This window comes from Panulirus ornatus, chromosome 50 (genome assembly GCF_036320965.1).
Source record: "Panulirus ornatus isolate Po-2019 chromosome 50, ASM3632096v1, whole genome shotgun sequence".
NCBI lineage: Eukaryota > Metazoa > Arthropoda > Malacostraca > Decapoda > Palinuridae > Panulirus > Panulirus ornatus.
The window spans coordinates 21,099,383-21,126,408 of NC_092273.1; the positions used below are offsets into that span (position 1 = coordinate 21,099,383).

The window sequence follows — 27,026 nt, forward strand, 5'->3', positions numbered from 1 at the left end:
CTCCTGCCTCGTTCTTTTATATATCTCCCAGTCATTTGCACTATCTCCCTGCAAAAATCGTCCAAATACCTCTCTCTTCTCTTTCACTATCAATCTTACTTCTTCATCCCTCCACTCACTTCCATTTCTAATCTGCCCACCTCCCACCTTTCTCATGCCACAGGCATCTTTTGCGCAAGCCAACACTGCTTCCCTAAATTCATCCCAATTCTCCATCAATCCTTTTATGTTATTTGCTCGTACCTTTTTCCATTCTGCACTCAATCTCTCGTGGTACTTCCTAGCACAAGTCTCATTACCAAGCTCACTTACTCTCAACACTCTCTTCACCCCAACATTCTCTCTTCTTTTCTGAAAACCTCCACGAATTTACACCTTCACCGCAAGATAATGATCAGACATCCCTCCACTTGCCCCTCTCAGCACATTAACGACAAAAAGTCTCTCTTTCACACGCCTATCAATTAACATGTAATCCAGTAACGCTCTCTAGCCATCTTTCCTACTTACATACATACACACACACACACACACACACACACACACACACACACACACACACAGTCAGGAGTTGGTGAGAGGATAAGAGCAAGGGAAGGAGTAGCAGTACTCCTGAAACATAAGTGGTGGGAGTATGTGATAGAGTGTAAGAAAGTAAACTCTAGATTGATATGGGGAAATCTGAAAGTGGATGGATAGAGATAGGTGATTATTGGTGCCTATGCACCAGGGCATGAGAAGAAAGATCATGAGAGGCAAGTGTTTTGGGAGCAGCTGATTGAGTGTGTTAGTAGTTTTGATGCACGAGACCGGGTTATAGTGATGGGTGATTTGAATGCAAAGGTAAGTAATGTGGCAGTTGAAGGAATAATTGGTGTACATGGGGTGTTCAGTGTTGTAAATGGAAATGGTGAAGAGCTTGTAGATTTATGTGCTGAAAAAGGACTGGTGATTGGGAATACCTGGTTTAAAAAGAGAGATATACATAAGTATACGTTTGTAAGTAAGAGAGATAGCCAGAGAGCGTTATTGGATTATGTGTTACTTGATAGCCGCGCGAAAGAGAGACTTTTGGATGTTATTGTGCTGAGAGGTGTAACTGGAAGGATGTCTGATCATTATATTGTAGAGGCGAAGGTGAAGATTTTTAGAGGTTTTCAGAAGAGAGAATGTTGGGGTGATGAGAGTGGTGAGAGAAGTGAGCTTGGGAAGGAGACTTGTGTTAGGAAGTACCAGGAGAGACTGAGTGCAGAATGGAAAAAGGTGAGAGCTGGGGACGTAAGGGGAGTGGGGAAGGAAGGGGATGTATTTACGGAAGCAGTGATGGCTTGCGCAAAAGATGCTTGTGGCATGAGAAGCGTGGGAGGTGGGCAGCTTAGAAAGGGAAATGAGTGGTGGGATGAAGAAGTAAGAATATTAGTGAAAGAGAAGAGAGAGGCTTTTAGACGATTTTTGCAAGGAAATAACACAAATGACTGGGAGATGTATAAAAGAAAGAGGCAGGAGGTCAAGAGAAAAGAGAAGAGGTGAAAAGGAGGGCAAATGAGAGTTGGGGTGAAAGAGTATCATTAAATTTTAGGGAAAATAAAAAGATATCTTGGAAGGAGGTAAACAAAGTGCGTAAGACAAGAGAACAAATGGGAACATCGGTGAAGGAGGCTAATGGGGAGGTAATAACAAGTAGTGGTGATGTGAGAAGGAGATGGAGCAAGTATTTTGAAGGTTTGTTGAATGTGTTAGATGACAGAGTGGCAGATATAGTGTGTTTTGTTCGAGGTGGTGTGCGAAGTGAGAGGGTTAGGGAGAATGGTTTGGTAAACTGAGAAGAGGTAGTAAAAGCTTTGCGGAAGACGAAAGCCGGTAAGGCAGCGGGTTTGGATGGTATTGCAGTGGAATTTATTGAAAAAGGGGATGGCTGTGTTGTTGACTGGTTGGTAAGGATATTTGATGTATGTATGACTCATGATGAGGTGCTGAGGATTGGCGGAGTGCATGTATAGTGCCATTGTACAAAGGCAAAGGGGATGAAGGTGAGTGCTCAAATTACAGAGGTACAAGTCTGTTGAGTATTCCTGGGAAATCATATGGGAAGGTATTGATTGAGAGGATGAAAGCATATACAGAGTATCAGAATAGGGAAGAGCAGTGTGGTCTCAGAAGTGGTAGAGGATGTGTGGATCGGGTGTTTGCTTTGAAGAATGTATGTGAAAAATACTTAGAAAAACAGATGGATTTGCATGTAGCATTTATGGATCTGGAGATGGCTTTTGATAGAGATGCTCTGTTCCATGGAAGGTATTGAGAATATATGGTGCAGGAGGCAAGTTGCTAGAAGCAGTGAAAAGTTTTTATCGAGGATGTAAGGCATGTGTATGAGTAGGAAGAGAGGAAAGTGATGGGTTCTCAGTGAATGTCGGTTTGCGGCAGGGGTGCGTGATGTCTCCATGGTTGTTTAATTTGTTTATGGATGGGGTTGTTAGGGAGGTGAATGCAAGAGTTTTGGAGAGAGGGGCAAGTATGGTGTCTGTTTTGGATGAGAGGGCTTGGGGAGTGAGTCAGTTGTTGTTTGCTGATGATACGCTGATGATACATTGCTGGTGGCTGATTCGGGTGAGAAACTGCAGGAGCTGGTGACTGAGTTTTGGTTAAGTGTGTGAAAGAAGAAAGGTGAGAGTAAATGTGAATAAGAACAAGGTTATTAGGTACAGTAGGGTTGAGGGACATGTCAATTGGGAGGTAAGTTTGAATGGAGAAAAGCTGGAGGAAGTACAGCGTTTTAGATATCTGGGAGTGGATCTGGCAGCGGATGGAACCATGGACGCGGAAGTGAGTCACAGGGTGGGGAAAGGGGCGAAAGTTCTCGGAGCTTTGAGAAATGTTAGGAAGGCGAGAACATTATCTCGGAAAGCAAAAATGGGTATGTTTGAAGGAATAGTGGTTCCAACAACGCTATACAGGACAGAGGCAGTTTATTACGTGTATTGATTAATGTTTTGCGTCCCAGTAAGTTAATCTGTATTCCTTTAATTGCAAAGCGGATGACACTGATGCCTACATATGTGCACATGACTTCAGGCTACTGTCAGTTTCAGCTTTAAAAACTGAACTAGGGTTCAACATATAAAAGAAATACATCTTAATCTTTTATAAGTTTCTATACTTTCTTTTGGAGATGAACGGGCTTGTCAAAAAAATAAAGTAGCAATGTTTTTCTTTAATTCAGCAAGATGATCATATTATTTTGACATAGATAAAACACAATGCTTTGAGTCTTTATTTATAATCTGATTATGATTATGGACGAGGAAAGCTAGTTTATAGTATTGTTTTGGATGAAAGGTAAAATCCACTTTTAGTTACAAGAAAAGTAAATGTTTACCAGTTTGAAAATTACCTCTGACGCTTGAGGTGAGACTCTTGTATACAGTGTGAATCACCTCATACTGAAACAACTGAGCCATTCTTTGAGCTATGACACCAGTCTCTGCTTTACTGCAGGCATTGTGACTGTGTGAACAAAGGCGGGAAGTCTATTGTGTGTACAGTTTTACTGTATCAGTAAGTCTCGAGCAGGTGACCTGAACTTTGGAGTCCACACAAGACCAACATGAGTTATATATGTTTCCCAATCTGATCTGATTATTCGTTTTTCACCAGTAGCCGACGTGGCTCGGGCAAAAACATTCCCCATTCACAACCATCTCGGATGAAGGGAAAAAATCAGATGTATCATGTTGATTTTAGCTCTCAAGAGTTTGTTGACCTGGTCTTTATAAGTTCGTCCTTGGACGTGGAGAGGTTATAGGAGGAGAGAAAGGGTATAGGACGGGAGAAAGGTTATAGGACCAGAGAAAGGGTTATAGGACGAGAGATAGATTAGAGAAGAAGAGAAAGGCTGTAGGAGAAGAGAATGGTTATAGAAGGAGAGAATGGTTATAGGAGGAGAGAAAGGTTATAGCTAGCGGGTAGTGAGTGGTGTAGCTCCTGCAGAAGAGAGGTAGGGAGCGGGGGCAGCAACATCACGAAAAACAGCAGACGATGGTTAAAGAGAAGTGGTAGCATGAGAGAGAGAGAGAGAGAGAGAGAGAGAGAGAGAGAGAGAGAGAGAGAGAGAGAGAGAGAGAGAGAGAGAGAGAGAGAGAGAGAGAGAGAGAGAGAGAGAGAGAGGTGGAAGAAGAGTTTTGGGTAAGTCACGTTCCGCCAGAGGGGTGAGGAGTCACACGTAACTCACGTGGTGGAAGTGTTGGCGGGATCGGTGTTGTGTGTGGTAGAGGTGATGAGGTAGGCGTGGGCTGGTGGTCTACAGCTGTGCTCCACCTGCGGCGTCAGGAATGCTCCGCTCAGGACGTTAGGAGCCATTAACATCAACCCTACAGTAAACATACAGACCAAGTATGACCACATCAGGGTTCCTGACTCAACGTATCTGGTCTTATGCACAAATACATAATACATACCATGTTATGACCACAAGTACATGTGGCTATCATACATGAAGCTACTAGTACCATGTTATGATCTTTACCACACAAATACATGGGACTATTACTATAATATTAACATCCTTACCACACCAAAACATAGAGCAGATGCACCTATATTGTGCCTTTTAACACACATACATAGGGATGTTAGTCCCATAGTATATTCCTGCCACATGTAATAGAGCCAATTTTCCTATATGTGATTTTTCAGACAAAATCATAAGGTCATAAGTAGTACACAATATTTTCTCAAATATACACTGAATTGTATCATGTATGTGTGAGTTCACACACACACACACACACACACACACACACACACACACACACACACACACACACACACACACACACACACATCACACACACGACTTACAGAATCCCGCGGAAATGAAGAACATGATGTTCCACCTGCCTGTCCCCACCTGGGTGAGGAGGTCATCGAACACAGAGTCGGTCATTCTGGCGGCAGAAGACTCACCTGACGGAGAGATACATATATGATCATCAAGTACAACACGAAGGTTATGAGGGTGTTGTATGGACGGGATACAAAGATCAAACAAGATAGGGGCGAAATATACATGTCTACATGAATGGTGCACGGCCGTATATGTATGTTATCAACTGTATTTATCTTCAGTGTTAATCTTGGTGGAGTGAAGATACCGAGGAATACCAAACCGCATGAGCTACAGTGGACACCAGGAAACAACATATTTATGGAAAAACCTGAAAAGGAGTAATGCTGCAAGAGACTCATACACGATGCGCGAGACCGGGTTATAATGATGGGTGATTTGAATGCAAAGGTGAGTAATGTGGCAGTTGAGGGAATAATTGGTGTACATGGGGTGTAGTAAATGGAAATGGTGAAGAGCTTGTAGATTTGTGTGCTGAAAAAGGACTGGTGATTAGGAATACCTGGTTTAAAAAGAGAGATATACATAAGTATACGTATGTAAGTAGGAGAGATGGCCAGAGAGCGTTATTGGATTACTTTTTAATTGATAAGCCCGTGAAAGAGAGACTTTTGGATGTTAATGTACTGAGAGGTGCAACTGGAGGGATGTCTGATCATTATCTTGTGGAGGCAAAGGTGAAGATTTGTAGGGGTTTTCAGAAAAGAAGAGAGAATGTTGGGGTGAAGAGGGTGGTGAGAGTAAGTGAGCTTGGGAAGGAGACTTGTGTGAGGAAGTACCAGGGGAGACTGTGCAGAATGGAAAAAAGTGAGAGTAAAGGACAGGGGAGTGGGGAAGGAATGGGATGTATTTAGGGAAGCAGTAATGGCTTGCACAAAAGATGCTTGTGGCATGAGAAGCGTGGGGGGTGGGCAGATTAGAAAGGGCAGTGAGTGGTGGAATGAAAAAGTAAGATTATTAGTGAAAGAGAAGAGAGAGGGATTTAGACGATTTTTGCCGGGAAATAATGCAAATGACTGGGAGACGTATAAAAGAATGAGGCAGGAGGTCAGGAGAAAGGCGCAAGAGGTGAAAAAGAGGACAAATGAGAGTTGGGGTGAGAGAGTATCATTAAATTTTAGGGAGGTTAGAAAGATGTTTTGGAAGAAGGTAAATAAAGTGCGTAAGAAAAGAGAACAAATGGGAACATCGGTGAAGGGGGCTAATGGGGAGGTAATAACAAGTAGTGGTGATGTGAGAAGGAGATGGAGTAAGTATTTTGAAGGTTGGTTGAATGTGTTAGATGATAGAGTGGCAGATATAGAGTGTTTTGGTCGAGGTGGTGTGCCAAGCGAGAGGGTTAGGGAGAATGATTTGGTAAACAGAGAAGAGGTGATAAAAGCTTTGCGGAAGATGAAAGCCGGCAAGGCAGCGGGTTTGGATGGTATTGCAGTGGAATTTATTAAAAAAAGGGGGTGACTGTGTTGTTGACTGGTTGGTAAGGATATTTAATGTATGTATGACTCATGGTGAGGTACCTGAGGATTGGCAGAGTGCATGCATAGTGCTATTGTACAAAGGCAAATGGGATAAAGGTGAGTGCTCAAATTACAGAGGTATAAGTCTGTTGAGTATTCCTAGGAAATTATATGGGAGGGTATTGATTGAGAGGGTGAAAGCATGTACAGGGCGTCAGATTAGGGAAGAGCAGTGTAGTTTCAGAAGTGGTAGAGGATATGTGGATCAGGTGTTTGCTTTGAAGAATAATGTGAGAAATACTTAAAAAACAAAAAAAGATTATATGTAGCATTTATGGATCTGGAGAAGGCATATGATAGAGCTGATAGAGATGCTCTGTGGAAGGTATTAAGAATATACGTTGTGGGAGGCAATTTGCTAGAAGCAGTGAAAAGTTTTTATCGAGGATGTAAGGTATGTGTACGAGTAGGAAGAAAGGAAAGTGACTGGTTGTCACTTAATGTCGGTTTGCGGCAGGGATGCGTGATGTCCATGGTTGTTTAATTTGTTTATGAATGGGGTTGTTAGGGATAGAGGGGCAAGTATGCAGTCTGTTGTGGATGAGACGGCTTGGGAAATGAGTCAGTTGTTGTTTGCTGATGATACAACGCTGGTGGCTGATTCGGGTGAGAAACTGCAGAAACTGATGACTGAGTTTGGTAAAGTGTGTGAAATAAGAAAGGTGAGAGTAAATGTGAATAAGAGCAGGGTTATTAGGTACACTTGGGTTGAGGGACAAGTCAATTGGGAGGTAAGTTTGAATGGAGAAAAACTGGAGGAAGTGAAGTATTTTAGATATCTGGGAGTTGATTTGGCAGCGGATGGAACCATGGACGCGGAAGTGAGTCACAGGGTAGGGAAGGGGGCGAAAGTTCTGGGAGCTTTGAGAAATGTTAGGAAGTCGAGAACATTATCTCGGAAAGCAAAAATGGGTATGTTTGAAGGAATAGTGGTTCCAACAATGCTATGTGGTTGCGAGGTGTGGGCTATAGATAGAGTTGTGCGAAGGAGAGTGGATGTGTTGGAAATGAGATGTTTGAGGACAATATGTGGTGTGAGGTGGTTTGATCGAGTAAGTAATGAAAGGGTAAGAGAGGTGTGATAATAAAAAGAGTGTAGTTGAGTGAGCAGAAGAGGATTTTTGAAATGGTTTGGTCACATGGAGGGGATGAGCTAGGAAAGATTGATTAAGAGGATATATGGGTCAGAGGTGAAGGGAACGAGAAGTGGGAGACCAAATTGGAGGTGGAAGGATGGAGTGAAAAAGATTTGGAGCGATCGGGGCCTGAACATGCAGAAGGGTGAAAGGGGTGCAAGGAACAGAGTGAATTGGAACGATGTGGTATACCGTGGTCGACGTGCTGTCAGTGGATTGAAGCAGGGCATGTGAAGCGTCTGGGGTAATCCATGGAAAGTTTTGAGGGGCCTGGATGTGGAGAGGGAGCTGTGGTTTCGGTGCATTATACATGACAGCTAGAGACTGAGTGTGAATGAACGTGGTCTTTGTTGTCTTTTCCTAGTGCTACCTCGCGCGCATGCGGGGGGAGGGAGTTTTCATTTCATTTATGGCGGGGTGACGACGGGAATGAATAAAGGCAGCAAGTATGAATTACGTACTTGTGTATATATGTATATGTCTGTGTATGTATATATATATGTATATGTCTGTGTATGTATATATATGTATACGTTGTAATGTATAGGTATGTATATGTGCGTGTGTGGACGTGCATGTATATACATGTGTATGTGGGTGGGTTGGGCCATTCTTTCGTCTGTTTCCTTGCGCTACCTCGCTAACGCGGGAGACAGCGACAAAGTATAATAAGTAAATAAATATATTTATAAAAGGTAAATATGGTTGAGTGAGGAGGTTACATAGCACGTATCTCCTGGAGGAAATGACTTATTCCCGGTGTGGACAGCTGGGGTCAAGGGCGAGCACCAGTCACTCAGCTGGGATGGCTGGAGCCAGAAGTTTTGTAGCCACAACTACTTATTGTAGTAAAGAGGATGTACGTCACGTCCTTGCTGCCAGGCTATGTGGGTTATAAGTGGGACTCTCGGCAGGATTTTTGGGCCAGTAATGGTGGAGGGTGAGGCTCGTTTTTGAGCTGGGATGTTGGATCACAAAAGGACTGCTGGGTTGTGGGGAGGATATGTGAGTGAAACTGGGGTGGGGGGGGGGGATCTTTGGGTTAGGCGGGGTACTGGGGAAATTACACTACTCAGTTGGTGAGGTGAGAAGAATGTGTATGAGAAGGATGAGAGGATGTATAGCTTAGCCAGAGTGGTAAAAAGGATGTTAGTCTGGCTTGTATGGTAGAGAGGATACATTGCCCAGCCAGAGAGGCAGGCAGGATGCTTGGTCTGGCTAGGGTGGTAGGCAGGATGTATAGCCCAGCTGGGTTAGTGGACATGACGGCTGCTGGCCTTGCAGCAATGGCGGAATTCATCTTAACTGTTACTTTGTTTATGTTGTTTACACATTGTACACATCTGTGATCACTGTAGAATTCTTCGTGATCATTTGTTGCAGTCAGGAAATTTCATAGCATTTGACTCTACATATTGCATGAAACTTAACACATTTGATTATCTGTTGGCCGTACTTCCCAAAGAGTACACGTACATCGCTTCTCTGCCAGTATTTTATACTTTGATATTATTACCTTTCGTCGGTTGATATGAGAGTAACTTCGGTTAAGTGAGCCAATGTGATGTCATCATGGTTTCATTCCAAGTAAACCATTGGATGAAAGGAGTACCACAGTCGCTCATCAGAGTACTCTCTCTCTCTCTCTCTCTCTCTCTCTCTCTCTCTCTCTCTCTCTCTCTCTCTCTCTCTCTCTCTCTCTCTCTCTCTCTCTCTCTCTCTCTCAGATCATGAAGTTTCTCGTTTTAATACTAATGTCTAAATGTAAGAAAGTACTTGGCGTAGTTTGCTGTTTTTGTGCATTCATGGTACACTCACAAGTGTTCAGGTGTACACTAGAACACTTCTCAGACCTAGACTGTTCTTGATGTAGGTGTTGTACTCTGGAACTTATTTTTTGTTGTTTTATTTTTTCTTGATTTTATGACTCTGATGTGGGCTTCATCACAGGGTTTTCCACATTAGCGTATACAGTTAGCTGTCCAGTCTTGAACCTAATATTTCCATCTTTTAAATTAAACCTTGTCATGACCCACATGCATAGTGTGTATGTGGTCTTACAATCAACACCTGGAGAAGGTGTTAATATCTTCTGGTTGGTGGATGTAGCTTACGTTAACCACCTTAATGACCCTGGCAGTTGACACGTCTGGAGACCAAACAACCAACCAACCATGAATTTTCTTATTCTTTATGATTTTGGTCATTATGATGTCCAATCCTTTTCTTTTAGCTACTGGCAGGTTTATACCATGGTATTGTATAAAGTTTTACTTACACAGCTTGAACTGAACAGATCTGACATAAGCTTTAATAAGTTATCGCTTACCTTCTTACTAGAATGTGTAAGGTTCAAGTCTCAAGTTATTCATTTTAAGGCTTATATTCTCATTACATTGATGTGATTGTGTCGTGTTTTGCCTCAGAAGGTGGCAGGTGTGGTCTGTCCATATCGTGTAAACTTCCGGTCATGCAGACTGCTCCTCAATGATCAACGTCTCTTTAATACAATATTTCTTTATGCCTATGTGTTGATATCGAGGATTCTTCTTATATCAGACGTGGTGACATATCAGTCATCAGTTATAACTTAACTTTATTTAATGATTAGTTCTTGTCAGCACGTGAGTTCCTTAACTAATCTTCAGACCATTATTTCTGCATGTACCATAGAGTGCGCTTTGCATGTATTCCTTGTGGTATGTCTATCATACTCCATGTTCTCTACCACTACAGTCACAAAATGAAAGATTGTAATCTGTTTATTTCTCTGTCCTCACAACTGTATTGTGATGTTGACTTCCTGCTGCCTCGCCCGTAATAACTTCGACCCAAGAGGGGTCAGACGTTCAGAGAGTAACACCCTCGTTAGCCACACCAGTAATGATCGTCAGTCCTTTTTCCTGAGCACATCAAAATAATGATATAACTTAGTGGTTATTAGCCCTAGTTAACGTTGTGTCTGTGTTATTCATCTTATGACTCAAGTGTGTTATATTCTCCTTGTCAATGTTTGTTGCATTACCACAGGCTACACATTCACTCTCCAGGTGGACGACACTGAAGCTTACCCAGTAGGATCATATCAGATTTCAGGGGATCAGTCTGCCTGTGAACCACACGCAGAACATAATTCTTCCACAACATTTCCCATGACAAAATCCTTTTTCGATTCCATTCCAGAAGGAGACAATGGAAATGTGGAACTGGAGTCATTACAAATGGCGTTTAACTCGGGTCAAATTTTAGGTGACCTGGCTGACCTCGTGGACTGTGGATGTGGAATTAGAGTGGAGGTACAACGAAGACTAATGATGAACACTACTGTACAGTAAGTAATACATCGTGCTGCTTCTTAATTACCTTTTGGGGGAAAAGTAATAAACTTTGTCCAGTTGTGTACACATCTCATTATTGATATTTGCTGGAAGTGGTCTCTCTAACTCAAGAGTCGATACAACAGTTTCCAGGCGGGCGGACCTGAGGCACTGCTCATACTAACCCTACGTACGAGCCCACCAATCGTGTTACAGCTGGACTTAGAATCCACAATAGTACCGGAAGTAGGATATAGTAGTGGTAATGAACCTCGAGGTCGTCCTGGGCTAGAGTATATCTAGCCTCCTCTCTCTCTCTCTCTCTCTCTCTCTCTCTCTCTCTCTCTCTCTCTCTCTCTCTCTCTCTCTCTCTCTCTCTCTCTCTCTCTCTCTCTCTCTCTCTGTTTACTGATCTGTGGGTAAGTTGCTCACGGCTTACTTTACGTCTTTGAAAACATACGTTTTCGTTCAGTGTTTCCACCGCGTTTCTGAGAATGTGAACACTTGTTGTCACTTTTGTTTCGTAGTATAATATGTGTAGCTTGGAAAAGGTATGGTGAAGAAAGATTCAGAAAATCAACATTATCTGACGTTACATAGATCCTTATGTGTGATACCACTGGACGCATGTTGCCTTCCTTACTGAAGACTGTGCGACCATGAGACACACTATCTCATCTCTGAACACACTGGCTACAGGTTTCCTTCCTTGCTAAACATTCCTCGACCCTGAGAAACCCAAGGTGTCCACTCCCCTATCACATCGAAGACAGGCCATGTAGCGCACTGAATTTCACCTTGATATGAGTGGCTTCCAGACAGATGAGGTTGGTATCCAACATCTATAAAGAGCGTTTATGTTTCTGATTCCATTTTGTAATATTCCTTAAGGAGGCATTTATAACCAAGATTTATGGACGGTACAACTGTAGTGTGTTTGTTTGAGGCGGCTAGCGACACACACGGCGTAGTTTTCAAGGTCGACTGGCCAGGGTGCTGGCTGGGAGTGGGCTGAGCTAAACTCCTATCATATAATTTGGCTGAGTAAGGTTACATAAAGTGAGAAGCAGTTTAGAGAGCTGGGTTGAGTAGAACTGAAGTGAGTTGTTGTGTATCTTAAGATCTGATCTCGATTCACTTTACTTACATCTGCCACTAGCGTGGACTTCGATTAATTGCATAACATCAACAATTTCTTATTTTGTACACTAACACTTTTTGTACACTTTTTCTTGACGTATAGCGTTAGAGAGGGGCAGTACACCAGACAGTGCAGCCAGTCTGGAGAGCCAAGGATGAAGTTTGAATCTGAAATTGATGAACAGAAATACAAGTGACTGTCATTAGCTACACTTGTAAGGATCTGAGTTATAAGCGATGATTGTCTTTATGTCTCTATTTGTATTATTATTTTATTTATATTCAGCTTGTACTCAGCCATAGTAGCCAAAAACCCCCGTCATGTTGATCATTAAGGAATATCATAAGTTTTTTGTGATTATCATTGGAATCTGGCGACGTAGCCATCAGGTTTGATGGGAAAACCAGTAATCCGATCCTTGTGGCAGGACTTGATACATCCTTCCACCGTAGCTTAGTGCCATACATTCTTATGAACGACCTTCAGGAAAGGGAAGTAACAACAAATAAAGGTTACCACCAACAGTGAGTGGGAGGTTCCTCCCTGGTGTGAGGCAGGCTAGTAGCTGCTGCACCACAAGACAGGCCGGCGCTCCATACATGTCCGTACTGAGGCAGGTCGGTCGTGTGCTGCACGGCGACACAGGGGAAGACACAGGGATCAGTAAGGGGAAGAGGAGGAGATGGTGGGGAAAGGATATGTAAGATAAAGGGAAGGAACAGTGGAGGTTCATGGTAAACAAAATGTTAAAGAGATCGAGGAGATCCCTTGAGGTAGGGAAGCTGCTGATCCAGAAGAGAGAGAGAGAGAGAGAGAGAGAGAGAGAGAGAGAGAGAGAGAGAGAGAGAGAGAGAGAGAGAGAGAGAGAGAGAGAGAGAGAGAGAGAGCATCAGGCAGGAGAGAGGAACCAGTGTGTCCAGATGATGGTGGTGGTAGTAGAGTGGGAGGAGGAAATGATTGATGATAGAGGAGCGGTGGTGTCGGTGGGTGGAGGGGAGCCACGTTGGGAGGAGCGTATATACGACACACGTACAGGAAGTGAAATGTTCTTCCTTTGGTTTTTATATATAGAAGTATAGGATGAAACCTGAATGGTCATGCCCTTAAATTTGTGTAAGTGTTCTGTTTTTAGTTATGAATACGAGAATACTTTTGATATGGATGTGTATATATACATTTGCTCAGGTATACATACTTGTGTGTCTTTTTATCTCCATATCCATGGTGCAATAAAGCGTTTGCCAACTTAAGTTCGCATCCTGCTTCATCATTAGATTGCAACAAACGTCTACCACTGTAAAACCTCTGAGGATAATGAAGATAGAATGATAGAAACATAGAGTTCATCATACAGTGAGAATGGCAGACGACATTCGAGTAAGACATTTATGTTGGAAACATGCCATGAAGGTATGTGGACAATGATAAAATGATCAGGAACTTTATATGGTTGGAGAAAAAAGACGAAAAAATAAAGCTGAGATAATGAAACCAAGAAACGTCTAAGATAAACCAAGGGATGTACAGCCATGGAGGAAGAGCTTGGTGGATGAGATGAATGTTGCACAGAAAGTGGAAGGTTGAGTGGAGAGGCGATGCTGGAGACTGGGCACTAAGGTGAAGAGGCGTTACCATTATCATTATGATCAGTGAGAGGCATTATCTCCACGCACGGTGGGTTGGTTTCCAGAAACATAAGTTAAAAGTGTGAGTGCAACAGTGACAGATGGACACGGGAAGGTCGGGACAAGGTAATGTATGGGAAGCACAGACCAGGCAATATTTGTGCTGATTATATATCTTCGCAAAACCGCAAATCCTATACAGTATCCTATACAATATCCTATACAATATCCTATACAATATCGCATGAAATATCCTATACAATATCTTAAAGAATATTCTATACAATTTCATATAAGATATCCTATGCTATATCCTATACAGTATTCTACACAACACTATACAATATCATACAAAATATTTTGCATATCTTATGCAATAGCCTGTACAATATCTTACACATTAAGAATAAAACAAATTAGAAAAGAAGTATATACTGAATACGAGGAAAGAATGATGCAGCTTCAAGGGAAACAGTTTTTGTTGGTTGGTTTAACGAGACACAAAATTCTAGAGCGATAGTAAACACAAGAGAGTTGAAAAGGAGACGTGTACGCCATCTATTGTAACTAATAAGAACTAAAAAGTAAAACGCAGCAGCAGTAACTGGACAGACAACAGCATTAGCAATAGTAGACAAGGACTGCAATAAATGCAATATACAAGTGTTATAAGAAGTTTTGCTACAGATAAGAGCAACAACATTGATTACAATACATAAAAAGTTGTGGAAATTTGAAAAAAATTCCCGGCCTTATGATTAACAAGAAAACCTGTAATACATACAGTAAACCACAGATAACTGTAGTAACTACAAGAACATCGGCCAAGAGCGATCACTAGAACTATGAAGATAGACCATAGTAACTACGATAAACAGCTTCAAGATATACCACAGTAACTACGATAAACAGCTTCAAGATAGACCATAGTAAATACGGTAAACAACTACAAGATAGACCATATTAACTATGATAACAGCTTCAAGATAGATCATAGTAACTACGATAAACAGCTTCAAGATAGTCCAAATTAACTACGATAAACAGCTTCAAGATAGACCACAGTAACTACGATAAACAGCTTCAAGATAGACCACAGTAACTACGATAAACAGGTTCAAGATAGACCATAGTAACTACGATAAACAGCTTCAAGATAGACCATAGCAACTATGATAAACAGCTTCAAGATAGACCATAGTTACTATGATAAACAGGTTCAAGATAGTCCAAATTAACTACGATAAACAGCTTCAAGATAGACCACAGTAACTACGATAAACAGCTTCAAGATAGACCACAGTAACTACGATAAACAGCTTCAAGATAGACCATAGTAACTACGATAAACAGCTTCAAGATAGACCATAGCAACTATGATAAACAGCTTCAAGATAGACCATAGTTACTATGATAAACAGGTTCAAGATAGACCATAGTTACTATGATAAACAGGTTCAAGATAGATCACAGTAACTACGATAAACAGGGTCAATATGATACATAACAACAATAAAGTCTTAAAGTTATGTATGCAAGAAAATCCAAGGAACTGTAATAACTACAGTATTACAAACATCCATTCAATACCATACTGAATGCTACCAGTCTAAGTAAACAAACAAACAGATATCTGGCCTAACGTGACAAGACTGGGAAAATAAAGAATATAAGAACAATCTTTCCTCACTCATTCTCTCCATGTGCCCAAACCACTTCAAAACACCCTCTTCTGCTCTCTCAACCACGCTCTTTTTATTTCCACACATCTCTCTTACCCTTACGTTACTCACTCGATCAAACCACCTCACGCCACACATTGTCCTCAAACATCTCATTTCCAGCACATCCATCCTCCTGCGCACAACTCTATCCATAGCCCACGCCTCGCAACCATACAACATTGTTGGAACCACTATTCCTTCAAACATACCCATTTTTGCTTTCCGAGATAATGTTCTCGACTTCCACACATTCTTCAAGGCCCCCAGAATTTTCGCCCCCTCCCCTACCCTATGATCCACTTCCGCTTCCATGGTTCCATCCGCTGCCAGATCCACTCCCAGATATCTAAAACACTTCACTTCCTCTAGTTTTTCTCCATTCAAACTCACCTCCCAATTGACTTGACCCTCAACCCTACTGTACCTAATAACCTTGCTCTTATTCACATTTACTCTTAACTTTCTTCTTCCACACACTTTACCAAACTCAGTCACCAGCTTCTGCAGTTTCTCACATGAATCAGCCACCAGCGCTGTATCATCAGCGAACAACAACTGACTCACTTCCCAAGCTCTCTCATCCCCAACAGACTTCATACTTGCCCCTCTTTCCAAAACTCTTGCATTTACCTCCCTAACAACCCCATCCATAAACAAATTAAACAACCATGGAGACATCACACACCCCTGCCGCAAACCTACATTCACTGAGAACCAATCACTTTCCTCTCTTCCTACACGTACACATGCCTTACATCCTCGATAAAAACTTTTCACTGCTTCTATATATATATATATTGATATATATATATATATATTATTTTTTTTATTTTCCTTTGTCGCTGTCTCCCGCGTTAGCGAGGTAGCGCAAGGAAACAGACGAAAGAATGGCCCAACCCACCCACATACACATGTATATACATACACGTCCACACACGCAAATATACATACCTATACATCTCAACGTATGCATATATATACACACACAGACATATACATATATACACATGTACATAATTCATACTGTCTGCCTTTATTCATTCCCATCGCCACCTCGCCACATATGAAATAACAACCCCTTCCCCTCATGTGTGCGAGGTAGCGCCTGGAAAAGACAACAAAGTCCACATTCGTTCACACTCAGTCTCTAGTTGTTATGTACTAAAGCACCGAAACCGCAACACCCTTTCCACATTCAGGCCCAATAGAACTTTCCATGGTTTACCCCAGACGCTTCACATGCCCTGGTTCAATCCATTGAAGCACGTCGACCCCGGTATACCACATCGTTCCAATTCACTCTATTCCTTGCACACCTTTCACCATCCTGCATGTTCAGGCCCCGATCACTTAAAATCTTTTTCACTCCATCGTTCCACCTCCAATTTGGTCTCCCACTTCTCCTTGTTCCCTCCACCTCTGACACATATATTCTCTTGGTCAATCTTTCCTTGCTCATTCTCTCCATGTGACCAAACCATTTCAACCCCCCCCCCCCTCCTGCTCTTTCAACCACACTCTTTTTATTACTACACATCTCTCTCACCCTTTCATTACTTACACGATCAAACAACCTCACACCACATATTGTCCTCAAACACCTCATTTCCAGCACATCCACCCTCCTCCGCACAACTCTATCCATAGCCCACGCCTCGCAGCCATATAGCATTGTTGGAATCACTATTCCTTCAAACATACCGATTTTTGCTTTCCGAGATAATGTTCTCGACTTCCACACATTCTACAACGCTCCCAGAACTTTCGCCCCCTCCCCCACCCTATGATTCACTTCCGCTTCTATGGTTCCATCCGCTGCCAAATCCACTCCTAGCTATCTAAAACACTTTACTTCCTCCAGTTTTTCTCCATTCAAACTTACCTCCCAGATGACTTGTCTCTCGACCCTACTGTACCTAATAACCTTGCTCTTATTCACATTTACTCTCAGCTTTCTTCTTTCACACACTTTTCCAAACTCAGTCACCAGCTTCTGCAGTTTCTCACATGAATTAGCCACCAGCGCTGTATCATCAGCGAACAACAACTGACTCACTTCCCAAGCTCTTTCATCCACAACAGACTGCATACTTGCCCCCTTTTCAAAACTCTTGCATTCACCTCCCTAACAACCCCATCCATAACAAAAACAACCATGGAGACATCACACACCCCTGCCGCAAACCTACATTCACTGAGAACCAATCACTTTCCTCTCTTCCTATACGTACACATGCCTTACATCCTCGATAAACGCTTTTCACTGCTTCTAGCACCTTGACTCCCAAACCATATATTCTTAATACCTTCCACAGAGCATCTCTATCAACTCTATCATATGCCTTCTCCAGATCCATAAATGCTATATGCAAATCCATTTGCTTTTCTAAGTATTTCCCACATACATTCTTCAAAGCAAACACCTGATCCACACATCCTCTACCACTTCTGAAACCACACTGCCCTTCCCCAATGTGATGCTCTGTACATGCCTTCACCCTCTCAATCAATACCCTCCCATATAATTTCCCAGGAATACTCAACAAACTTATACCTCTGTAATTTGAGCACTCAGTTTTATTCCCTTTGCCTTTGTACATGGCACCATCCAAGCATTTCGCCAATCCTCAGGCACCTCACCATGAATCATACATACATTACATAACCTTACCAACCACTCAACAATACAGTCACCCCCTTTTTTAATAAATTCCACTGCAATACCATCCAGACCCGCTGCTTGCCGGCTTTCATCTTCCGCAAAACTTTTATCACCTCTTCTCTGTTTACCAAATCATTTTCCCTAACCCTCTCACTTTGCACACCACCTCGACCAAAACACCCTATATCTGCCGCTCTGTCATCAAACACATTCAACAAACCTTCAGAATACTCACTTCATCTCCTTCTCACATCACCACTACTTGTTATCACCTCCCCATTAGCCTCCTTCACTGAAGTTCCCATTTGTTCCCTTGTCTTACGCACTTTATTAACCTCCTTCCAAAACATCTTTTTATTCTCCCTAAAATTTAATGATACTCTCTCACCCCAACTCTCATTTGCCCTCTTTTTCACCTCTTGTACCTTTCTCTTGACCTCCTGCCTCTTTCTTTTATACATCTCCCAATCATTTGCATTATTTCCCTGCAAAAATCGTCCAAATGCCTCTCTCTTCCCCTTCAATAATACTCTTACTTCTTCATCCCACCACTCACTACCCTTTCTAATCTGCCCACCTCCCACGCTTCTCATGCCACAAGCATCTTTTGTGCAAGCCATCACTGCTTCCCTAAATACATCCCATTCCTCCCCCACTCCCCTTACGTCCATTGTTCTCACCTTTTTCCATTCTGTACTCAGTCTCTAATGCTACTTCTTCACACGTCTCCTTCCCAAGCTCACTTACTCTCACCACTCTTTTCACCCCAACATTCTCTCTTCTTTTCTGAAAACCCCTATAAATCTTCACCTTCGCCTCCACAAGGTAATGATCAGACATCCCTCCAGTTGCACCTCTCAGCACATTAACATCCAAAAGTCTCTCTTTCGCGCGCCTATCAATTAACACGTAATCCAATAACGCTCTCTGGCCATCTCTCCTACTTACATACGTATACTTATGTATATCTCTCTTTTTAACCACGTATTACCAATCACCAGTCCTTTTTCAGCACAGAAATCTACAAGCTCTTCACCATTTCCATTTATAACACTGAACACCCCATGCGTACCAATTATTCCCTCAACTGGCACATTACTTACCTTTGCATTCAAATCACCCATCACTATAACCCGATCTCGTGGATCAAAACTGCTAACACACTGACTCAGCTGCTCCCAAAACACTTGCCTTTCATGATCTTTTTTCTCATGCCCAGGTGCATATCCACCAATAATCACCCATCTCTGTCCATCCACTTTCAGTTTTACCTATATCAATCTAGAGTTCACTTTCTTACACTCTATCGCATACTTCCACAACTCCTGTTTCAGGAGTAGTGCTACTCCTTCCCTTGCTCTAGTCCTCTCACTAACCCCTGACTTTACTCTCAAGACATTCCCAAACCACTCTCCCCCTTTACCCTTGAGCTTCGTTTCACTCAGAGCGAAAACATCCAGGTTCCTTTCCTCAAACATATATACACATATATACGCATGTACTTAATTCATACTGTTTGCCTTTATTCATTCCCATCCCCACCCCGCCGCACATGAAATAATAACCCCTTCCCCCCGCACGCGCGTGAGGTAGCACTAGGAAAAGACAACAAAGGCCACATCCGTTCACACTCAGTCTCTAGCTGTCATATATAATGCACCGAAACCACAGCTCTCTTTCCACATCCAGGCTCCACAAAACTTTCCTTGGTTTACCCCAGACGCTTCACATGCCCTGGTTCAATCCATTAATAGCACATCCTTTACCACTTTTGAAACCACACTGTTCTTCTCCACTCTGATGCTCTGTACGTGCCTTCACCCTCTCAGTCAATACCCTCCCATAATTTTCCCAGGAATACTCAACAAACTTATACCTCAGTAATTTGAACACTCACCTTTATCCCTTTTGCCTTTGTACTATGGCACCATACATGCATTCTGCCAATCCTCAGGCACTTCATCATGAGCCATACATACATTAGATATCCTTACCAACCAGTCAACAACACAGTTACCCCCTTTTTTGATATCCGCAATGCTTTCACTACCTATTCTCTGTTTACCAAATCATTCTCCCTAACCCTCTCACTTTGCACACCGGCCTCGACCAAAACACCCTATATCTGCCACTTTATCATCTAACACATTCAACAAAACTTCAAAATTCTCACTCCATCTCTTAAAATGTAACGATATTCTCTCACCCAAACTCTCATTTGCACTCTTATCCACCTCCTGCACCTTTCTCTTGACCTCCTGCCTCTTTCTTTTATACATTTCCCATTTATTTGCAATGTTTCCCTGCAAAAATCGTCCAAATGCCTCTCTCTTCTCCTTCACTAACAATCGTACTTTTTCATTCCACCACACACTACTCTTTCTAATCTGCCCACCTCCCACTTTTCTCATGCTACAGGCATCTTTTCCGCAAGCCAATATTGCTTCTCTAAATACATTCCATTCCTCTTCCACTCCCCTTACGTCATTTGCTCTCACCTTTTTCCATTCTACATTCAATCTCTCCTGGTATTTCTTCACACAAGTCTCCTTTCCAAGTTCACTTACTCACTACTCTCTTCACCCCAACTTTCTTTCTTTTTTTCTGAAAACCTTTACAAATCTTCACCTTCGCCTCCACAAGATAATGATCAGACATCCCTCCAGTTGCCCCTCCCTGTACATTAACATCCAAAAGCCTCTCTTTCACGCGCCAGTCAATCAACACGTAATCCAATAACCTTTTCTGGCCACCTCTTCTACTTGCATACGTATGCTTATGTATATCTCTCTTTTTAAACCAGGTATTCCCAATCACCAATCCTTTTTCAGCACACCAATCTACAAACTCTTCACCATTTCCTTTTATAACACTGAACACCCCATGTACACCAATTATACCTTCAACTGCCACATTACTCACCTTTGCATTCAAATCACCCATCACTGTAACCCGGTCTCGTGCATCAAAGCTGCTAACACAGTCACTCAGCTGCTCCCAAATCACTTGCCTCTCATGATCTTTCTTCTCATGACCAGGTGCATAAGCACCAGTAATCACCTATCTCTCTCCATCCACTTTCACTTTTACCCATATCAATCTAGAGTTTACTTTCTTACACTCTATCACATACTCCCAAAACTCCTGCTTCAGGAGTAGTGCTACTCCTTCCTTAGCTCTTGTCCTCTCACCAACCCCTAACTTTACTCTCAAGGCACTCCCAAACCACTCTTCACCTTTACCCTTGAGCTGCGTTTCACACAGAGCCAAAACATCCAGGTTCCTTTCGTCAAACATGCTACCTACCTTTTTTTTTTTTTCTCATCTTGGTTACATCCACACACATTTAGACACCCCAATCTGAGCCTTCGAGGAGGATGAGCTCTCCCCGCATGACTCCTTCTTCTGTTTCCCCTTTTAGAAAGTTAGAATACAAGGAGGGGAGTTTTTCTAGCCCTCCGCTCCCGTCCCCTTTAGTCGCCTTCTACGACACGCGGGGAATGCGTGGGAAGTATTCTTTCTCTCACATCCCCAGGAATTTGGAAGGAGGTAAATTTAGTGCGTAAGACACGAGAAGAAATAGGAACATCGGTGAAGGAGACTAATGAGGATGTAATAACAAGTAGGGATGAAGTGAGGAGATGGAGTGAGTATTTTGAAGGTTTGTTGAATATGTTTAATGATAGAGTGGCAGATGTAGGGTGTTCTGGTACAGGTGGTGTGCTAAGTGAGAGGGTCAGGGAGAATGATTTGGTAAACAGAGAAGAGGTAGTGAAAGCTCAGCGTAAGATGAAAGCCGGCAAGGCGGCGGGTTTGGATGGTATTGCAGTGGAATTGAGTAAAAAAGGGGGTAGGAGGTGACATTGTTGTTAACTGGATGGTGAGGATATTCAGTGTATGTATGGCTCATGGTGAAGTGCCTGAGGATTGGCGGAATGCATGCATAGTGCCATTCTACGAAGGCAAAGAGGAAAAAGTGAGTGCTCAAATTACAGAGGTATAAGTTTGTTGGGTATTCCTGGGAAATTATATGGGAGGGTATTGATTGAGAGAGTAAATGCATGTACAGAGCATCAGATTGGGGAAGAGCAGTGTGGTTTCAGAGGTGGTAGAGGATGTGTGGATCAGGTGTTTCGTTGGAAGAATGTATGTGAGAAATACTTAGAAAAACAAATGGATTTGTATGTAGCATTTATGGTTCTGGAGAAGGCATATGATAGAGTTGATAGAGATGCTCTGTGTAAGGTAATAAGAGTATATGGTGTGGGAGATAAGTTGCTAGAAGCAGTGAAAAGTTTTTATCGAGGATGTAAGGCATGTGTACGAGTAGGAAGAGAGGAAAGCGATTGGTTCCCAGTGAATGTCGGTTTGCGGCAGGGGTGCGTGATGTCTCCATGGTTGTTTAATTTGTTTATGGATGGGGTTGTTAGGGAAGTGAACGCAAGAGTTTTGGAGAGACGGGCAAGTATGCAGTCTGCTGTCGGTGAGAGGGCTTGGGAAGTGAGTCAGTTGTTGTTTGGTGATGATGCATCGCTGGAGGCTGGTTCGGGCGAGAAACTGCAGAAGTTGGTGGCTGAGTGAAACACGATAAGTTTCCAAGTGCACTTTCGTGTAATAATCACAGCATCAGGGGAGACACAAGAGAGAAATATAACAGTCAGTTGATATACAACGAAGAGACGTAGCTAGGACGCCATTTGGTAAACATGCGATTGTCCAAGACAGACAACGAGTGTATCATAAACTTATCATTTTACAAATCTTATTAACAATAAAGTTATCTAATTTGTATAGACTATCACTAATATCAATATTTAATTCTTTGTGTATTCAATAATAGAAGATCCAATGATATTTCTCTTGGTAATAGAGTCAATAACTGAGATGGCATTACTCCAGTCAATACAATGACCATACTTTTTAACGTGATTAAACAAGGCATTTGATTCTTGTCCCGTTCTTATACTATATTTATGTTGCTTAAGTCTAACAGAAAGATCCTTACCAGTCTACCCAGCATAAAACTTATCACAATTTCAACATGGCACTTTATAGATGCACCAGGAGAATTTTCTGATGAATTCCTGGTTAAGATATTCTTTATAGTATTATTGTTGCTGAAGGCAATATTAAAGGATTTAAGGATTTAAGCAACATGGGAAGTAAAGTAAAATTATTATTAAAAGGGAGAACTAAAAGATTCTTGGTGTCAATGAGAGGTTTGGGCTCAACTCTATAAAATGATTTCTTTGCTAACTTCAGGGGTTTATCAATGAAAGATCTAGGGTACTTTAACTGTGATATACCCACGTGAGGAATCTTGTAAGATTGAGTTTTCCTTGAAGTTTTTAAAGCACCACTCCCTTCCCTCCTTCTCTCCTCTGCTGTACCCTTCCCTCCTCTGCTGTACCCTGCCCTCCTCTGCTGTACCCTTCTCTCCTCTGTTATACCCGTCCCTCCTCCGCTGTACCCTTCCCTTCCCTGCTATACCTCTTCCTCCTCCGGTATGGTCCTCTGCTGGAGACAGTGACAACTTTTAGAGACTTTATGACGTGGAAATCGATCAGTCTTCGGGATTTTGTGTCTCTCAAAGAAAAAAAATCTGTCGCCTTACAAGACTTGCACACTGACCTTCAGCTCCATATGACCCTATATAACATCATTATAGTGACCAACCTTCATAAGAAGACATCATGTGGTGTGACCTGCTGTGAAGGAAAGGTCACGTTTATGTGATCCAACCAGTGAGGTGAGCTAACTATGTATTTCCTGCACTGCTGGTCACACTTACCTCGTTGTACTAGTCATCTTTTTTCTTGGAATTTGTACATTACCTCGTTGTTGTTGATGATGACTGTTCTGTATGACTATGTATATTTCTGGATAAAACTGAAACACCTGAATTGATTGGCTTAAATACTGTGGTTTTAGTTGACTGCCGAGTGAGGCAAGCAATGCTCACACCACACCCGACACCAGCCTGTATACCACTGAGTACAGTAATGGCAGCAGTTGACAATATAGTCAACATCACGGTATATATTGTGAGACAAGTGCTCATAGCAGCCCTAACTGTGGCTAAAATTGAGTTGTCCACTGCTCAGGCAAGAGGTGGCAGCAGCTTACGCTAAAGACAACACATTTTATAACTAATGGTGAGGCGAATGATAACAGTTGACCACACGACATTCAACACACTCGTATTGACACTAGGTAACAACACTCATCAACACATCAGTATCTACTCCTAAGTGTCGCACACTTAGCACTCCGCCCGTGCCATCTTCTGTGACAGTGGGTGGAATCTGCCAACACTTCAGTCAACACTACTGTTATCTGTTCACGAGAAACGTGATGGGAGCTTCCCACACTGTAGCCAACACAGGTGTTTTACTCACTGGCAGGCAGAGCTTAGGTCGTGTTGCAGCCTCACACACACACGGGAGACACTGCCACGCTCATGGCCAACGTCACTGTGGCACTGGCACGGGTTTGAGGGTCACACTACCTCCAGCAGACATTTACCTTGGTAAGTGGGTGGGAGGTGGAGTGGTGGTAATGATGAGTAGTGCTGTGGTGGAGTGGTGGTAATGATGAGTAGTGCTGTGGTGGAGTGGTGGTAATGATGAGTAGTGCTGTGGTGGAGTGGTGGTAATGATGAGTAGTGCTGTGGTGGAGTGGTGGTAATGATGAGTAGTGCTGTGGTGGAGTGGTGGTAATGATGAGTAGTGCTGTGGTGGAGTGGTGGTAATGATGAGTAGTGCTGTGGTGGAGTGGTGGTAATGATGAGTAGTGTTGTGGTGGAGTGGTGGTAATGATGAGTAGTGCTGTGGTGGAGTGATGGTAATGATGAGTAGTGCTGTGGTGGAGTGATGGTAATGATGAGTAGTGCTGTGGTGGAGTGGTGGTAATGATGAGTAGTGTTGTGGTGGAGTGGTGGTAATGATGAGTAGTGCTGTGGTGGAGTGGTGGTAATGATGAGTAGTGCTGTGGTGGAGTGATGGTAATGATGAGTAGTGCTGTGGTGGAGTGATGGCAATGATGAGTAGTGCTGTGGTGGAGTGATGGTAATGATGAGTAGTGCTGTGGTGGAGTGGTGGTAATGATGAGTAGTGTTGTGGTGGAGTGGTGGTAATGATGAGTAGTGCTGTGGTGGAGTGGTGGTAATGATGAGTAGTGCTGTGGTGGAGTGGTGGTAATGATGAGTAGTGTTGTGGTGGAGTGATGGTAATGATGAGTAGTGCTGTGGTGGAGTGGTGGTAATGATGAGTAGTGCTGTGGTGGAGTGGTGGTAATGATGAGTAGTGCTGTGGTGGAGTGATGGTAATGATGAGTAGTGCTGTGGTGGAGTGGTGGTAATGATGAGTAGTGCTGTGGTGGAGTGGTGGTAATGATGAAAAGTGCTGTGGTGGTGTGGTGGTAATGATGAGTAGTGCTGTGGTGGAGTGGTGGTAATGATGAGTAGTGCTTTGGTGGAGTGGTGGTAATGATGAGTAGTGCTGTGGTGGAGTGGTGGTAATGATGAGTAGTGCTGTGGTGGAGTGGTGGTAATGATGAGTAGTGCTGTGGTGGAGTAGTGGTAATGATGAGTAGTGCTGTGGTGGAGTGGTGGTAATGATGAGTAGTGTTGTGGTGGTGTGGTGGTAATGATGAGTAGTGCTGTGGTGGAGTGGTGGTAATGATGAGTAGTGCTGTGGTGGTGTGGTGGTAATGATGAGTAGTGCTGTGGTGGAGTGGTGGTAATGATGAGTAGTGCTGTGGTGGAGTGGTGGTAATGATGAGTAGTGTTGTGGTGGTGTGGTGGTAATGATGAGTAGTGCTGTGGTGGAGTGGTGGTAATGATGAGTAATGCTGTGGTGGAGTGGTGGTAATGATGAGTAGTGCTGTGGTGGAGTGGTGGTAATGATGAGTAGTGCTGTGGTGGAGTGGTGGTAATGATGAGTAGTGCTGTGGTGGAGTGGTGGTAATGATGAATAATGCTGTGGTGGAGTGATGGTAATGATGAGTAGTGCTGTGGTGGAGTGATGGTAATGATGAGTAGTTCTGTGGTGGAGTGATGGTAATGATGAGTAATGCTGTGGTGGAGTGGTGGTAATTATGAGTAGTGCTGTGGTGGAGTGGTGGTAATGATGAGTAGTGCTGTGGTGGAGTGGTGGTAATGATGAGTAGTGCTGTGGTGGAGTGGTGGTAATGATGAGTAGTGCTGTGGTGGAGTGGTGGTAATGATGAGCAGTCTCTCAAGTCGACAAAGCAATTCTTTTTGCTTCCCGTTTTTCCTCTAACTCTACCTTGGATGATTCTAACAATCCTTCACCCCCTGATGCTCCTCTTACTAATCACATGTCTCTCCCCGTAATCTCTTTTCAAACTGTTCGAAAAACGCTTCTTTCTCTGGAACACAAGCAAGGCCTGTGGTCCAGATGGCATCCATGCACGTGCATTGGAAGAGTGTGCCTCTGAACTTGCACCCGCGCTTTCTCTTCTGTTTCGTTTCTATTTAAGAATCAGAATTTTTCCATCTTCGAAGCATGCGTTGGTATATCCCTTCCCTAAGAAGGGTGACCGTTCTGACCCTTGTAGCTATCATGTTGCTTTGACATCTACCGTTTCTAAAGTCTTTCAGTCCTTTCTAAACTCGTCTTTAATTCTCAGATATCTTGAATCTCACAGTCTTCTCTCTGATCACCAGTATGGCTGGCGTAAGGCGAGATCCAATGGTGATATTCTTTCCTATTCTACTAATGTCTGGCCATCATCATTGAGAGACATTGGAGAGTCAATCGTAGTTGCCCTTGACATATCCAAACCTTTTGACAGGGTGTGACATAGGAGGTCTCATCTGTAAGCTCGTACTCCTATGTGCTTCCCTCCCTCCCTCACTTGGTTCCTTCCTAGCGTACTGTAATGCTTGTTATGATGAAGGTTATATACTGTCTGTAGCATTTGGGTTCTCTTGAGGTGCAAACTCGTACATACATCTTATCACCTAGTGTTTGTG

The 27,026-nt window shown here is 42.8% G+C and overlaps 1 protein-coding gene across 1 annotated transcript in view; it reads right to left on the minus strand.

Moving 5' to 3' along the window:
- Positions 1 to 24,526, minus strand: part of LOC139764651 (organic cation transporter protein-like) — a 57,534-nt gene extending 33,008 nt beyond the window's left edge. Inside the window, exons 1-3 of the mRNA XM_071691510.1 lie at positions 24,427 to 24,526; positions 4,861 to 4,965; positions 4,232 to 4,370 (exon numbers count right to left, since the gene is read on the minus strand). Of these exons, the coding sequence (XP_071547611.1) occupies positions 4,232 to 4,370; positions 4,861 to 4,945 (224 nt within the window). The 5' untranslated portion in view covers positions 4,946 to 4,965; positions 24,427 to 24,526. The remainder of the gene's footprint in view (positions 1 to 4,231; positions 4,371 to 4,860; positions 4,966 to 24,426) is intronic.
- Between the last annotated feature and the right edge of the window lie 2,500 nt (positions 24,527 to 27,026).